This window comes from Rutidosis leptorrhynchoides, chromosome 5 (genome assembly GCF_046630445.1).
Source record: "Rutidosis leptorrhynchoides isolate AG116_Rl617_1_P2 chromosome 5, CSIRO_AGI_Rlap_v1, whole genome shotgun sequence".
In the NCBI taxonomy this organism is placed as follows: domain Eukaryota; kingdom Viridiplantae; phylum Streptophyta; class Magnoliopsida; order Asterales; family Asteraceae; genus Rutidosis; species Rutidosis leptorrhynchoides.
This window is the reverse complement of record NC_092337.1, coordinates 292219063-292235735: the sequence shown is the minus strand read 5'-3', so window position 1 is coordinate 292235735 and position 16673 is coordinate 292219063. Positions and strand designations below refer to the sequence as shown.

Here is a 16673-nt window from a genome sequence, read left to right as displayed (position 1 = left end):
AGATTAAAATGAGATACGTTCAATCAGCAACTCTGCTGATCTTTATACCAAAGCACTGTCAACCGCTGTTTTCACAACACACGTTCACAATATTGGCATGAGGCAAGTTCAAAAGATGTGACGACTCAGCGATGTCTACTTGAGGGGGAGTCAACTCTATACTGCACTCTTTTTTCCTTGACTAAAGTTTTTATCCAACTGGATTTTTCTTTAGCAAGGTTTTTAACGAGGCAGTACTAGTTGCTCTATAATAAAATTGTCATCCAAGGGGGAGTGTTATATATCTATCAATAATTCAAGCATGTGGACAATAATTAAGGTAGACAAAAGTCTATGAATGTAGAGGATGGATGCCAGTTTTTTCTAATTGAGAATAGTAAATATTTGTAGTATATATATATATATATATATATATATATATATATATATATATATATATATATATATATATATATATATATATATATATATGCAAGCAAATGTAATCAGCTAGAATACCCATTCATATACATATATGAAATATATATCTTTCTATCTCCATCCATTATTACTCTTTCATATTCAAGTATTGTGTAGTAAGTATAATAAAAGTAATTATAAACTATTGAATCTTAACATCCATCAATATTTTTTACAATTTTTTAATACTTTTTTGCAAATGTTTTACAACCTTTTTTTTTCACTTTCCATACAAAATTTTTAATTATCATGCATTTTAATATGATTGTGTGATTTTTTATTTGTTTGATTTTTGACCATTAAGTTGGGTTGATTTGTTCTGTTTAACGAATTATTGTCATTTTGGTTATGTTAGAGTTATTAACGGAAAAATGTTTTAATTTGAAACATATAACTGTGTACAACGAAAAGCTTTCCGCTAAATTCAAAATATCATTCGACAAAAAAACAATTACAGCAACGCGGAATCGACCAACTGCTTTTCAAATTACGAGGACCAACACATATTAGTATAGTATACCGGAACACAGATTTTCTCTTTTTATTATATGGGTGATTTTATTTTATGATACATCTATGCTATACATAGAATAATACACAGAGACTAGACCTAACCCCAGTAAGATTTAACCACACCATTGGTCACAACATAAGTTTATTATTTAAACAAAGGGAAAGTGTGAAATCCAGCTGAGATAGAAACCAGTTTTCTCATCTGCCCCTACCCATCAATCCATCATCTTTATTTAATTCTTTATCTATCACATTAATGTTCTCTTTTTCAGATTAAACTCTATACATGCATGGAGTACTTTCTTGATTCTCACAATTACTGTTCTCATCTTAAAAAGATCTTCAATTTTGCATTTTTTCCACTTCTTAATTGCCCTGATCTCAATAAGTAGCTATAATAATTTAGTAACAAAAATGACGAAGAATAAACATGGATGAAAAACAAAGAGATTTAGTCACTCTATGAAACCATCTAAGCATCACCACCATTTTCAGCCATGTTTTAGTCAAATATAAAGTGTTGCCTTGAACTAAACCAAAGATCTTTGTGACTGTTTCTTCAATCTTCTATTTTTGTAATAACAATAATTGTTTGATATTTTACTACCATGAAAAGACATGGAAGCTCAGATTCCTTGGTTGGATTACTACCCATGGGCCAAAAACTAGGTAATAATTCAATTCATGTTTGCCAATCATTATCAAATCTACTCTTTATGTTCTAATTTAATTGTCCAAACAAAAACATTACTTTGTATATGTATATTTTTTAATTTACAATTTTACAATTTTACTATTTACCCTTTTTATCTTACCTGTGTAAATCATTAGTGTAAAAAAAATTGTGGACAATCCATTTGTCACATTTATAAATAAATACAGGACAATTAAATTTGAGCTTGAAGTACCTAATTATGCATAGTTACATGTTGAATCGCCTCTAGTTATAACTAATAGTTATATGCATATGTATGATTCTGTTACATGTTGGACACATGGAGTCATGGACCACAAGTGGTCCATATTTTATTATGTGCTGCTAGGCTGCTAGCTAGCAGTACAGATCATTTTCCGTTTATTAAAAAAGTAAAAGTTGATTGAAAGAATTGTGATTATGTAGAAGAAAGCAGTAGTCCAGGAGTGGGATACACGCGCGAGTTTCAGTCGCTATTAACGGACGGTTTAGATGACGATGGTGGTGGCCTGATCTCGGAAAAGAAACGGCGGTTAAGTGTGGATCAAGTGAAAGCGTTGGAGAAAAACTTTGAGGTCGACAATAAATTGGAACCTGATAGGAAAGTTAAGTTGGCTCGAGAACTTGGGCTGCAACCGAGACAAGTGGCTGTTTGGTTCCAAAACCGTCGGGCTCGATGGAAGACTAAACAGCTTGAAAGAGATTATGGTGTTCTTAAGACGAGTTATGATTCACTTAAACGTAATTATGATTCAGTTAAACACGACAACGAAACTCTACTCAAACAAGTATGTACCCACCCTCATAATTGTTAGTCTATAAATCGGTTGATGTTAATAGGCTGTTTATTTGTAGACATAATAATCTCAAGAGGTCTCATGTTTAAAGCTCAATCTAAACATATAATAGAGTGTCCAGAGAAAGAGTCGGAGACGGTTAGGGATGATAACCCGGTTATACCGCGTATATTTGATTATAAAAAGTATTTGCCCTTCCCGGGTAGAAAATATCTTATACATTTTTGTCTTTGGTATTACGGTACTAAGGTAACCCATAACTTAATAATGTTTGTATTATTTGATTAAATACTTAGTAACTGTTGGGTAGTGTTTTGGCAATATAGATATATAGTTGAATTTTGAAATTAAGGTGTGCAATTGTGTGCCGTCATTTGTTAAAGGATGCTTTTCAGTATAGCTGTTACACATGTATTCTTTGTTGTTTGTTGGCTGTGTTGGCATCTTTTTTTTTTTTTTTTTTTTTTTTTTTTTTTTTTTTTTTTTTTTTTTTGAAAGGCAATGTTAGTGGTTAGCTCACGAAGTTAATTCACGAAAATCCCCCCCCCCCCTGAGACTCGAACCCTGGTCTCCTCGAACACCATGTTAACATGGTGACCAATGAGGCAAAGCCCCATTGGCGTGTTGGCATCTTTACTTTCCTAGTTTTTGCTGTTTGTTTGGAGGTCTCTGTGTAGCTGTTGTCTAGTTGATCTTCGGATCTGTTTAATGTTATTACGTTTTTTTTTTTAAAGAAAAAAAAATTGTTATAGTATATGTGTAAGTTTGAGTCTTCCAAATGTTCTTATTTTTAATAAACTATTTTTATGTATAGATGAGGATTATTTCAAAAAGTATAGGCATTAAAAGTTGTTTACATGTGCAGATTAGAGAATTGAAGTCGAAGTTATATGGGGACGACGTAGAGAACAATGTCTCCATGAAGGAAGAAACCGACAATAAAAAATCACCAGAAATGTACGAAAACATGGTGGCAACGACATATTTTTCTGAATTTAAAGACGGGTCATCAGATAGTGACTCTAGTGCAGTTTTGAACGAAGACAACAATAGCTCGAACGTTGCAGCTATGACAGATGTTGTGAATTGTGACCAATTAACGGACACAAAAGCCATAATGGTTGATGCCCAAAAAGCTTATCAACCTCAATTTGTGAAAGTTGAAGAAAATTTCTTTAGTGGGGATGAGTCTTGCAACTTCTTTTCGGACGATCGAGCTCCTACGTTGCAATGGTATTGTCAAGATCCATGGAACTTAACGAAAGAAAACTAAAGAATCGTTAATTAATCTTCGAGTACCACCGATGGGCGATGGAAACAATTATATAGAAATAAGTTTTTGAAAAATGTAGATTAAAAACAAGAATGAGGTCGGTAGCATGAGGGAGGTATCTATAGAATCTAATAGTCCATTTTAGTTAATGTAACTTTTATAATGAAAATCCGGATGCATTCAATATTTTGGAGATGAGTTACTCCGTAGCATTTTGACCAAAAAGTCATGACTACCATTCTACTTCTCGCATTAACGGAGGTGACCACTTTCTTTATGATTACTGCGATTTTTGAAGTAAAGAACTTTTGATCCAGTTAGCAAGTTTTAACAAATCACGTGGATTCTCAACGTAATTTTGTTGAAGAATAATAAAGTAAAATAAGTCATTTTCTTAAAAAGAATCTTTTCTTCATGGGACCACTAACAATTGAAAAATGTGTGTTTTGATAGTTTTTTTTTTTTCCCTTCTTCGAACAACGTATTATTATTATTAAAAATAAATAAAAAAAAAGACTCGATGATCTAAGCCGTTACATGAAGTGTTACAAATACAGAGCACATCTGTTTGAAAGTAAAGTAAATCTAATGTTCAACATTAACTTGATTGAAATTGCCCTATTATTGATGAAACAACAACCATAATCGGGGAAATGGGACCCCAATACCACCAAACCACCAATAACGAGAAGCTACTGCTTTCGTGAGTAGTAACTACCAATTAAATCACCGAATCTTAAAAAAGTCATCACCAGAACTGAAGTTTGCAACTGCGAACCTCAATTCACAAGCCCCCAGACCCAACCGCATCATCCCCAAACCTGTACATCTGTAACCAAACCACACGTCGGGCAGCCCAAGAACACCCGCCTCGAGACCACAACCAGAAAACCGGAATAGAACCCCGTTGGCCAGCAAATTTAAGAAAACCCTAAAACGCGATCTAACGTGTCAAAACCCTACCTAACGGATGTTAGGGAAAAAACCGAGATACAACTCCAGATCTCCGATTTTTTGGCGCTTAACAACCCTTGACTCGCTAAGGTGGCAACAACACCGGACCGTTCCGAACCAAATCCGACGACGAGGAAGATGGAACGAGTGAGAATGGCACAAACAAACATCGCTACGGATATCACGGACCTAGATCCCCAACGATCCCCACACAATACCACCAAAGTGGCCCAACCAAAAGCTTCTGACTTGGTGAAACCTGTGAAAGTACAGTGACACCCAAACCCAAACCACCAGCAACTCAACCGGGCAGATTCCGACCAAGCTGCCGAAAATCCATTCGAACCACCACCACTCCCAGAGTCACCATAACAAATCACACCACCACCATCTGCTCAACCGGAATTTTCCAGCCAAGTTGCTGGAGCTCCGGCCGGACCACCCAAACAACAAGAAACCTTAAGGAGGCTATGGGGACGATGAAGAAAAAATTCGCCATTTTCGAGAAATAAATACATGAAACAAAACTAGTGGAGAAATCTAGTCTATTAAAGAGTAAAAAAAAACGCTGTCTACTAAATGAGCTCACGAAGCGATCTGGGAGCGAAGCCAACAATTGAGTTGCTTCCCCCCTTTTCTTTTGATAAATCCAAATGTAATTAATAATTGTCTAACAAATGTTAAGACATAAATATGTGGACTTCAATGCATCAGCTAGCAAGAAAACATAGGGCAGCACATAAATTAATCTTCACCTGAGACAAACATGCTTAAAAATGTCAACACAATGGTTGAGTGAACATCATAGGTTTAATAATCAATAAAGTTTTAGACCACAAGATTTAGTTCAAAACATCAAAATATCAATATGCCATGAGTTATAATATCCAGCTAAACATAAACCCCTGACACTGCGCGTGTGTCGTAATCATTATTATGTACCCCCTTGACGATCGGTCAATGGGTAGAGACGTCACTCTCAATAGGCCTACTCACAATAATTAAGCTTGCAACATTTCAATTCCAGCAATTAACGATATTATGGTGGGGATTTGCATGTAAGAATACAAGTTAACAAAAGTCTCACGAAGTTGCATATCAAAAAGTTTAGACTTTTTTACTCCGTTGGTCCTTCAATTATACATGAAATTGCAATCCGAGTCCCTCAAGTTTTTTTTTTTGGATTTTCGAGTCCTTATAATTGCAAAATTTTGCAATCCGAGTCCCTCCGTCAGTTTGCCGTCTAAATTAGCCGTTAACCCTTGACATGTGCCACGCATGTGGGGGTAAAATTGTCTTTTTACTCTTTTCTTCGACTTTTTTGCTCCGTTGGTCCTTCGTTTATAGACAAAATTGCAATCCAAGCCACTCAATTTTTTTAAACTTTTTTTAGACTCTTTTCTTAGACTCTTTTTTAGGCACTTTTGATTTTGAAGTTGAATCATAATTCTGAGCATGAATTCGAGTTCCTGAACATAAACTTAACCTTCGTCACTTATTAGATTTCATTTTCATCAACAAATTCGAGATCAATTAGAATTGGAGTTTTTCGGTCATTAAATCAATTGGAACAAATATGAGATTTACAGGTGTTAAAAGTGATTGACGAGTGTTCATTGATTAATTTCGAGCACGTTTCACTCGGATTCCATCAGTTAAAACGGATTATTTTGCGAAATCAACTTTGGTGTTCTTCGTAAGAACATGCAACTGTTCATCATCATCATCATCATCATCATCCGTCATTGAAATCTGATGATGTTTTGGTGTTAAAATCTTCATCAACCTAATCGAAATTTTTCTGCATATGAGATAACCTTTCTCCCCTTGCTTTCTAATCTAGATTAGCTTGATATTCAACGTTTGGGTATCGTTTGGTGTTGGAACCTCAGAATGATGAAGGTTTGTTAATTTGTATTTCTTGTTGATTTGGAATTTCTTGTTATAGATCTCAAGATTGTAATTTATATTTTCAAATCTGAAACAACCCAACCCGTATTTTAACCGGCCCGTAAAATTTTTTCTTTAATGCATTAATATTTAGGTCCCATTTATGTTTCCAAAAACATCTTTAACACAATAATAATTTAAATGAGCTTTAAAACATTTAATACATAGTTTAAATATCCGAACGGGTAAACACGACCGGACTATTTTAATGTCCAACAAAACCGAGCATGGTGATTGGGGATACGCTACCCAATCCTAATCGGTCCAAAAGCACATCTTCTAAATCAAACTACGCAAGTCCACTAGTCCCCACGCTTACCCGAGCCACCTCCTCCATGCAAATCTATAAAAATGTAAACAACGAGAGGGTAAGCTAACGCTTAGTGAGTGAGAATATACTACATACATATATATGCATAAAATGAACACGCCACATAAGTAATCAAATAACACATACCGGAGCATCCAAGCATAAAGGCAAGCTAAGCTAAGCATACCGTACGATCACTAAGCAACAAGCTAAAATAACAACAATAAATCAAGTTCACCAACGACGATGTGAACAATGCCAAAATAAGCTACACCCGGAGAGTTAGCTACATCACAACAATACGACAATATATAACAAAGCGTAAACCGCCCAAGGTTAACCCCTTAACCCAAATACCGAAAACCAAATACCAAAATGAAGATTGGCCGAACTACACGAGCCTTAGTAAATCCGCATCCACACGAGACTACTATCTTCAATACCATAACAACATCGAGTTTGGCCGAACTACATGAGCCTTAGTGAATCCGAAACCACACGAGATCACTACCTCAATAAGATGATCGAACCACACGAGTCATCGTGAATCCGCATACACACGTGATCAACTTCTCCAATCACAACTCAATACCAACCCTTCGCCATTGGGGTTGTATAATCCACATCACAAGCACATGTGATAACGTACACACAAAGTGTGCACCTCGCCAAAGGTGGTCAACCAAAGACGCACAATCGTGCCAATTGGACCTATTACACGAGTCCATCAAATCCACCTATATGTGAAGTTAGCTCTATAACTGAGAACCACTTCACCCGACCCGCACCCATCCTACACATACATATGCACATAGGATATTAACACTCACTTTGTCGCCTTGATGAATGCCACCGAACAATCCGCAACTCGCCAATGGAAAGTACCTATTCCATTATCACAAATACAACAACACAATTAGGGTGGATTTACAAACCAACCCAATTGACACTTAGTGCAATTTCGACCCAAATGCACTTCTAAGCATAAACCGCGCCCAAACTAACCAATAATCACTAACGCACGTGAGAATGGTCCTATTACACCAATTAAACCCAATCATAGGTGTTAAACACCCATTTTGCCCAAAATGACACTTAAACCCTAATTTTGAGCCATTTCAAAATTAGTTAACCAAAACACCTCAAATGATTTCCAATACTTCCATAATCACTAACACTAGTGATTATACACCATTTACTAGCCTTAAACTTGGTTAAATCATTAACCAACCCAAAACCAGCCTTCATCACTTATAAACCCGAATCTTGGTGTTAATCTTCAATTAACAACTAAATGGGTTCCATCTATGAATCATACAATTAAAAGCCCCAAATTTAGATGATGAACACGAAAATGAAATTCGGAGTTAGAGCTTACTGCTAGTATCAAATTTTAGCTAAGAACGAGGAGAACAAAGTTGCCTCTTACGCCTTCGATCAAAACCCGAATCTTCCTTTCCAAAATCCCACTTGAATGATTTGAAGTATTTATGTTTTGAGAGAAAAGGTGGAATAAAAATGGAAAAGAAAATGAAATAAATGAATGAGTGGACCAGAATTGGGGCTTAAATCTGCCCCATACGTGAAATGACCAAAATGCCCTTGAACCTTATTTAAAATTACAAAAACCTGGTACCAGTCCGCCCAGAACGCCGCGCCGCGGCCCTCATCATCACGCCGTGACATATAACGTGGTCTGGTGGCTGTCTTATCGTGCCTCCTGATCCTGAATTCTTTGGTTCGTCGCGCCGCGACCTTGGTCGTGGCCTGATCACTTCTCGCATACAAGAACTTTAACGCATGAACATGTCTCAAATCCTTCATACACCTATCATACATACGCGATACACCTGTAAATCATATACGGGGAAAACGGGGTGTTACAACTCTCCCCCACTTATTTCGATCATGTCCTCGTGATCCTAATCACTTAATCAATCCGAACCTATACGGTATAGTTCTCGAACAATTGTTCCAATCCGACTTCCAACACATTTCTCATTAATCCGAAGATTAACCTATTTACTAAATACACACTTGCACGCATCTCGAGACGTGCAATACATACAACATCCAAAGTCTATAACGATCACTTAGAATACGCGAAATCGCCACGTATCCTTCCAACTCCTCTAGGCAATTCTTCTCATAGAGTTACCCTTGACAACTAAATTGTGATGCCCCGTACAAAACCATCGTGTACGAATCAACAACAACAGGATCATTACAAGGTCAAATACTATATACTGTTTCAAAAAGAGTTTGCATTCATGATAAAAGGTGACATTTTAACCAACGTCAAATGTTTAACATCCGAAAGTATGCTTCTACGAATAGCAAGCAAAAATAATAGTACGTGACCCATAGGTCGTTACAAATACATTGTTTCAAAAATAACATTGTTTGAATGCAAATTAAACGTTTCATGCGGTGACATCTCTAATAAGCGCAGCGGGAGTCTATGAAGCATGACAACTACAGCAGAAGCAAGCAAACCTTAAGCACCTGAGAAAAACATGCTTAAAAACGTCAACACAAAGGTTGGTGAGCTATAGTTTAAGTATAACATTAATGTAAGGTAGGCCACGAGATTTCAGTGCTTCAAACAGCGTTTCAAAGTAGTATGAAAAGTATATGTATAACCGTGGGCACTTGGTAACTAACTTAACGTAAATAACACCCCCTAAAAGTACACTTGGCGAGTGCGTAAGTTTACGAAGTATTAAACACCCGTTAAATGCTAGCGCTACTAGCCCGAGTGGGGATGTCAAACCCTATGGATCCATATCAAAGATTCGCGTTCACCGGTTCAAAAACCAATGACTAAACGTTACCGAGCTAAAGGGAAAGTTTATGCCATTGTATAACCCACACATATATAAAGTTTAAGTACTCGTGCCTAGTATGTAAAACGTAAAATGCGCATGTAATCTCAGTCCCAAAATAGTTAAAGTAAAAAGGGATGCTATAACTCACAGTGAAAAGTAGTAAAAGTCGATACGCGGGAATAGTAAGCTAGTGGTTGGTCCGAAAGGTCCTCAACCTAAGTCAAAAGTTACTAAGTCAGTAAATCGTTCCCAAAGATTTAAAAGTATGTAAATTAGGTCTTAAGTACCATCATCATTCATCATTAAACAAAAGTGTAAAGTAAGTTTTAAGTCAAGACTAGGGTTTGAAATAAAGGCTGAATTCGTTTAGTCGCCACGACCTCTATACAAACTGAAATGAGGTGACACCAGTGGCCACGGTTCCGTATATGAGTCCCCTAGGTACTGAACAATTTCTAGAACCAAAATCATCTTCGTTTGACCGTGGTGTAGGTTTAAGTGCGAGTAGGTCAGAAATTTCAGCACAGCGTTAATAGGGTGTAGTGACTTTCGGGAGGCCATAGATCCTAAACCGTAACTCGGATTAAGGCGAAGTATAAACGGAAAATCATCTACTCGAACCGAGCTAGCTGGAAATCAACTTTTCCAGTAGCCCAGGTTACTGATCAGTTCCAGAAATAGTAAGAAAGGTGTTTCGGCGGGTTCTTGGTGCTTGATGCTCATCACGGTTCTCATCCTTGATGCGTATAGCATCAAGTGTACAACTCGTTGATGGGTTTGCATCATCTTTACCAAGTTTTGACCATCATAACACTAATGTAAGTCTAAGATATGTAGCACAACTCACTTAAGAGTTGTATGTAGTTTGATGAACCAAAGTTACATCAAGATCTTAGATCCGACACATACATGAGTTATAAAAGTAATATTAAGTTACAAACTTGAAAGTAAACTAAATAATCAAGATCATAAGTTGTAGAACTTAGGTCTTAGCTAGATCTTAATGATCCTAGACTAGAAAGTCTAGATCTAGTGTTCTTAAGTTAGATCCTAAGTTACAAAACTTGGATCTACACTTTAATGAAACCATAAGTTATGAAACTTAGATTTTCAACTTGTAACATGTATATAAGCTTATAAGCTCTTGTTTACAACAAATTTAGAAGACCATAAGCTATAGAAACTTAGATCCAACACAAGTATATGAAGTTGTAACTAGAAAGTTAAACCTCCATGTTCTTGAACTTATAAAGTTAACTTTAGTTCAAGAAAAATGAAATCAAGATTAATTAGTAACAGTTGACCAATAACAACATGAATCACGAATTGAAAGTGCAAGAATTGAAGAAATAAACTAAATCTACAAGTAATAAGTTCATGGTTGTTCATACTTAGAAAGATTCAAGCCAAGGCTTTGATCTTTTAAAAAACTAAACCTTAAGTTTACAAACATGAACACAAGTATGATTTTAAAACTCATGAACTTTAAATCTTTAAAACATTAAGTGTAGAACCATAAACTAGAAAGTTTAAATTCTTGTTCTTGGTTCTTCATCAAACAAAAGATGAAAGTAACCAAGATTACATGAAGATACAAGTTAGAGAACTTGATCTTTAACAACAATAAACAACTACAAGTAATTAAACAACAAACAAGAACAAGTAAATGATGATGAAGATTGATGACATATTTCGGTTTTAATGAAGAAAAAAGAAAGAAGAATGAAGCTTGTTACTTACAAAGTAGAGAGAAAAGAATGAGAGAAAATGAAAGTGTGCAAGTATGTGTGTGTAAATGTGAGAGAATGCTAGTAAATAAGTAGTCAAAAAAAATGAAAAAGAACTCCCTCCTCCCCATTGAACCACATGAGTAAGAGTGCCAAAAGAAGCAAGGTCAAAAGCCAACTTTCTAAAATGGGAGAATGGTGTGACCTAGAAGAAGTAATAAAGCTAAATGGTGTGGGAAAGATGTGTAAGTATACTTGTAACTAGTCTTTACATACCACTAATTAATCTAGCTTAAGCCTTAATGTAATACTTGCATAATAATGGGCTAACTAGTCCATTAAGAGAGTAGGGTGGGCTTCCAAGTCCCTGTACATTAATAAAGGCCCAAGTCCAAGTAAGTAACAAATTAAATAAACAAAGCCCAAGTAATTAACTAGTAACATTAGTTAATTTAAAATTGATCAGTATTAATTAATCATGAACGTAAATAATATTCAAAATATTATTCGTGTAAAGTACATATGTCACAAAGACAAGTCGGGCCATGAAAAGTTAAATACGGCAACAAGTAACACGTATAAGAACACGTTTATTAAAACACAAGCATTAATAATAAATTATTAATAACTAAATGTTGGAAAAACCAGGGTAGTTACATTACCCACCTGTTAAAGAAAATTTCGTCCCGAAATTTTAAGCTGAGGTAGATGGAGGAGTTGGGAAAAGGTGAGGATGCTTCTGCATCATTTGATCCTCTCGTTCCCAGATAAACTCAGGTCCTCGTTTGGCATTCCATCGTACTCGGACGATTGGAATCTTGTTGTGTTTCAAAGTTTTGACCTCACGATCCATAATTTCGACAGGCTCTTCCACGAAGTGGAGTTTGTCATCAATTGTAAGTTCCTCCAATGGTATGACATGTTCTGGTTCAGCAAGACACTTCTTCAAACTCGATACATGAAAGGTAGGATGAACTGAGCTCAATTGAGTTGGAAGATCCAGACGGTAAGCAACGGGTCCAACACGCTCCAAGATTTCGAAAGGACCAATGTATCGCGGGTTTAACTTCCCACGTTTTCCAAAACAGATGACATCTTTCCAAGGTGCGAGCTTCAACATTACATGGTTACCTACGTTGAATTTGAAGTCTTTACGTTTAAGGTCGGCATAACTCTTTTGGCGATCACGGGCCGTCTTGAGTCTCGCTTGAATTTGTACAATCTTCTCATTTGTTTCATGGACTATCTCGGGTCCGGTGATTTGCGTTTCACCTACTTTGGCCCAACAAATAGGAGATCGGCATTTGCGGCCATACAATGCTTAAAAAGGTGCAGCATTAATACTCGAATAATAACTGTTGTTGTAAGAGAATTCGGCTAGCGGCAAATGCCTTTCCCAAGCCTTTCCAAAATCAATGACACAAGCATGCAACATGTCATCCAAAGTCTGAATCGTGCGTTCGCTTTGTCCGTCGGTCTGTGGGTGATACGCAGTACTCATGTCGAGACGGGTTCTCAAGGCTTCTTGCAAAGAACGCCAAAATCTGGAAGCAAAACGGGGATCGCGATCTGAGATGATCGATAAGGGCACACCATGATGAGATACAACCTCTTTTATGTATAGTTGAGCGAGTCTCTCCATCGTATCTATTTCCTTCATGGCTAAAATTTGTGCAGATTTGGTAAGACGGTCAACGATAACCCAGATGGTATCGTATCCGCCCACCGTCGTTGGTAGCTTTGTAATGAAATCCATTGTTATCGTTTCCCACTTCCATTGCGAGATTTCTGGTTGCTGAAGTAACCCAGAAGGCCTCTGATGTTCGGCCTAAACTTTCGAGCAAGTCAAACACTTCCCAACATAAGTTGCAACGTCCTTCTTAAGATTAGGCCACCTGTACTGTTCCTTGAGATCGTGGTACATTTTACCGGCTCCTGGATGAATCGAATATCTCGAATTGTGGGCTTCATCTAATATAAGGCTCCGTAAATCTCAATAACGAGGTACCCAAATTCTTCCGGCATAGCATCGGAGTCCAGTTTCCTTAACCTCGAATCGTGAGATGAGAATGTTTAAGTATTCATGAGATATATTGTCCTCTTTGAGAGCCTCATCTTGAGCTGCTCGGATCTGGCTATTGAGGTTCAAATGAATGGTGATGTTCAGTGCTCGGACACGAAGAGGTGTCATCCTCTCTTTTCGGCTCAAAGCGTCAGCTACAACATTGGCCTTGCCAGGGTGATAACGAAGTTCACAATCATAGTCGTTCAACGTCTCGATCCATCGACGCTGTCTCATATTTAGTTACTTCTGATCAAAGATATGTTGGAGGCTTTTATGATCGGTGAAAATAGTGCTCTTAGTTCCATAAAGATAGTGTCTCCATAGCTTTAATGCAAAAACAACGGCTCCAAGCTCGAGATCGTGCATTGTGTAATTTCGCTCGTGAATCTTCAGTTGTCGGGAGGCGTAAGCGATAACCTTTGTGCGTTGCATCATTACACAACCTAAACCACTTTTCGAAGCATCGCAATAAACGATGAAATCGTCACTGCCTTCAGGAAGTGATAGGATAGGTGCGGTGGTTAACTTCTTTTTCAAGGTTTGAAATGCAGATTCCTGTTCGGGTTCCTAAATGAACTTCTTCCCTTTGTGAGTCAGCGAGGTCAAAGGACGTGCAATCAGAGAGAAACCTTCAATAAATCTTCGGTAGTAGCCGGCGAGGCCTAAAAATTGGCGGATATGAGTTGGAGTAGTGGGGGTCTCCCACTTGCTGATAGCTTCAATCTTTGCGGGATCAACTTTGATACCTTGATCACTCACAACATGACCCAGAAATTGGACTTCCTTCAACCAAAATTCACACTTGGAGAATTTGGCGTAAAGTTGCTCTTGTCTCAAGAGTTCAAGCACTAGATGAAGATGTTGCTCATGTTCTTCTTCGCTTTTGGAGTAGATGAGGATATCATCTATGAAGACGATAACAAACTTATCCAGGTATGGTTTGCATACACGATTCATGAGGTCCATAAACACAGCAGGTGCGTTGGTTAAAACGAATGGCATCACGAGAAACTCATAATGACCATAACGAGTCCTGAATTCAGTCTTCATCACATCGCTCTCTTTCACCCTCAACTGGTGATAGCCGGAGCGCAAATCGATCTTAGAGTAAACGCTCGATCCTTGTAGTTGATCAAAAAGATCTTCAATTCTGGGAAGAGGATACCGATTCTTAATTGTCAATTTGTTGAGTTCACGATAGTCGATACACATGCGGAATGATCCGTCCTTCTCCTTTACAAATAAAACAGGTGCGCCCCAAGGCGAGAAACTTGGTTGGATAAATCCACGGTCTAGCAGTTCTTGTAATTGGCTCTGCAACTCTTGCATTTCGGAAGGTGCGAGTCGATAGGGTGCGTGAGCTACAGGTGTATCTCCTGGCACTAAATCGATCTAAAACTCTACTACTCTCGGTGGAGGTAATCCAGGCAGTTCTTTCGGAAAGACATCGGAAAATTCGTTCACAATTCGTACGTCATCCACGCTCTTCACCTGAGTTTCTAATGTTTTCACATATGCTAGAACAGCAAGACGTCCTTTCTTCATGATCTTCTGCGCTTTCATGCAACTAATGAGATTCAGTTGCGAGCTACATCTCTCTCCGTAAATAATCAGTTGCTCACCGTCTCCGTGTGGTATACGAAGAGCTTTATCTCCACATATAATGTCAGCCCTTATCTTGGTCAACCAGTCCATACCGACAATAACATCAAAGCTTCCTAATTTAATGGGTATCAAGTCAATATCGAAATCCACACCAGCTATGTTGATAATACCTCCTCGGCTAATTTGGTCAACTTTCTCAAGTTTTCCATTGGCTACTTCTCCAAGCATACTCTCCTTTAAAGGAACTAACGACCAATTTATCTTAGAGCAAAAGTGTCTACATACATAACTTCTATCGGCACCAGTATCAAATATGACAGAAGCTAATAAATTGTTGATAGTGAATATACCTGTAACCAAGTCGGGGTTCTCACGGGCATCCCTTGCATTTACATTGAAAGCTCGCCCACGCGATGGTCCGCCGTCCTTTCGCTTGTTGGGACACTCATTTCTGAAGTGGCCCGTCTGTCCGCATTCATAACACTTTCTCGGTCCAGTAGGGTTTGTCTTCACATTCAGGGTGGTGATCTTGCAGTCCTTGCCAATATGCCCAGTCCTTTTACATTTTTCGCAGACCACGTTGCAGTACCCAGTGTGATGCTTGTAGCATCTCTTGCACTGCGGCAAACTACAGTTGTAGTTAGAGTTCGAGCTAGTGTTCAGGTTGGGGTTGTTTCCCTTGAAACCTTCATGTCGCTTAGACGGGTTTTGATCATAGACTCTCCCCTTGTTGTTGTCCCACTTACGCTTCTCACTGCTAACCCCCGATTCGGATTTTGCCTTTTCCGGTTCATCGTTGATAATTTGGTTCATTAAGGTGTGCGCCATGCGCATTGCTTTCGGGACATCAGCTAGTTTTGAAGAGGTAACATTTCCCTTAATGGTCTTAGGAAGTCTCCACAAGTACCTTTCCATTCGCTTAAACTCTGGGGTAACCATCGTGGGACGCATTAGAGCTAATTCCAGATACCTACGGTTGTAACCATCAAGATCGTTTCCTACCACTTTCAGTCCCCAAAACTCAGTCTCCATCTTCTGTATCTCCGTTTTAGGGCAGTACTCCTCGATCATAGTGTAGTGACCCGAACTTTTCCATGTTTATATATATTAATTGAGATTGATATTTACATGATTAAATGTTTCCAACATGTTAAGCAATCAAACTTGTTAAGACTTGATTAATTGAAATATGTTTCATATAGACAATTGACCACCCAAGTTGACCGGTGATTCACGAACGTTAAAACTTGTAAACACTATATGATGACATATATATGGATATATATATAGTTAACATGATACTATGATAAGTAAACATATCATTAAGTATATTAACAATGAACTACATATGTAAAAACAAGACTACTAACTTAATGATTTTTAAACGAGACATATATGTAACGATTATCGTTGTAAAGACATTTAATGTATATATATCATATTAAGAGATATTCATACATGATAATATCATGATAATATAATAATTTAAAATCTCATT

General features: G+C 37.5%; 1 protein-coding gene across 1 annotated transcript; it reads left to right on the top strand.

Moving 5' to 3' along the window:
• Positions 1 to 1178: 1178 nt before the first annotated feature.
• On the top strand, positions 1179 to 4006 carry LOC139847433 (homeobox-leucine zipper protein ATHB-6-like). Its single transcript, XM_071837104.1, has 3 exons — positions 1179 to 1641; positions 2093 to 2454; positions 3329 to 4006. The coding sequence occupies exons 1-3, from the start codon at positions 1581 to 1583 to the stop codon at positions 3734 to 3736; spliced, it is 831 nt and encodes a 276-aa protein (XP_071693205.1). The 5' UTR covers positions 1179 to 1580; the 3' UTR covers positions 3737 to 4006.
• The last annotated feature ends 12667 nt before the right edge of the window (positions 4007 to 16673 follow it).

What these genes read in the sequence shown, in the direction of transcription:
- LOC139847433 (XM_071837104.1), top strand. Translation starts at nt 1,581, where the DNA reads ATGAAAAGACATGGAAGCTCAGATTCCTTGGTTGGATTACTACCCATG. An exon ending in ACCCATGGGCCAAAAACTAG is followed by an intron (nt 1,642 to 2,092) that starts GTAATAATTCAA and finishes GTGATTATGTAG; the next exon opens with AAGAAAGCAGTAGTCCAGGA. An exon ending in ACGAAACTCTACTCAAACAA is followed by an intron (nt 2,455 to 3,328) that starts GTATGTACCCAC and finishes TTACATGTGCAG; the next exon opens with ATTAGAGAATTGAAGTCGAA.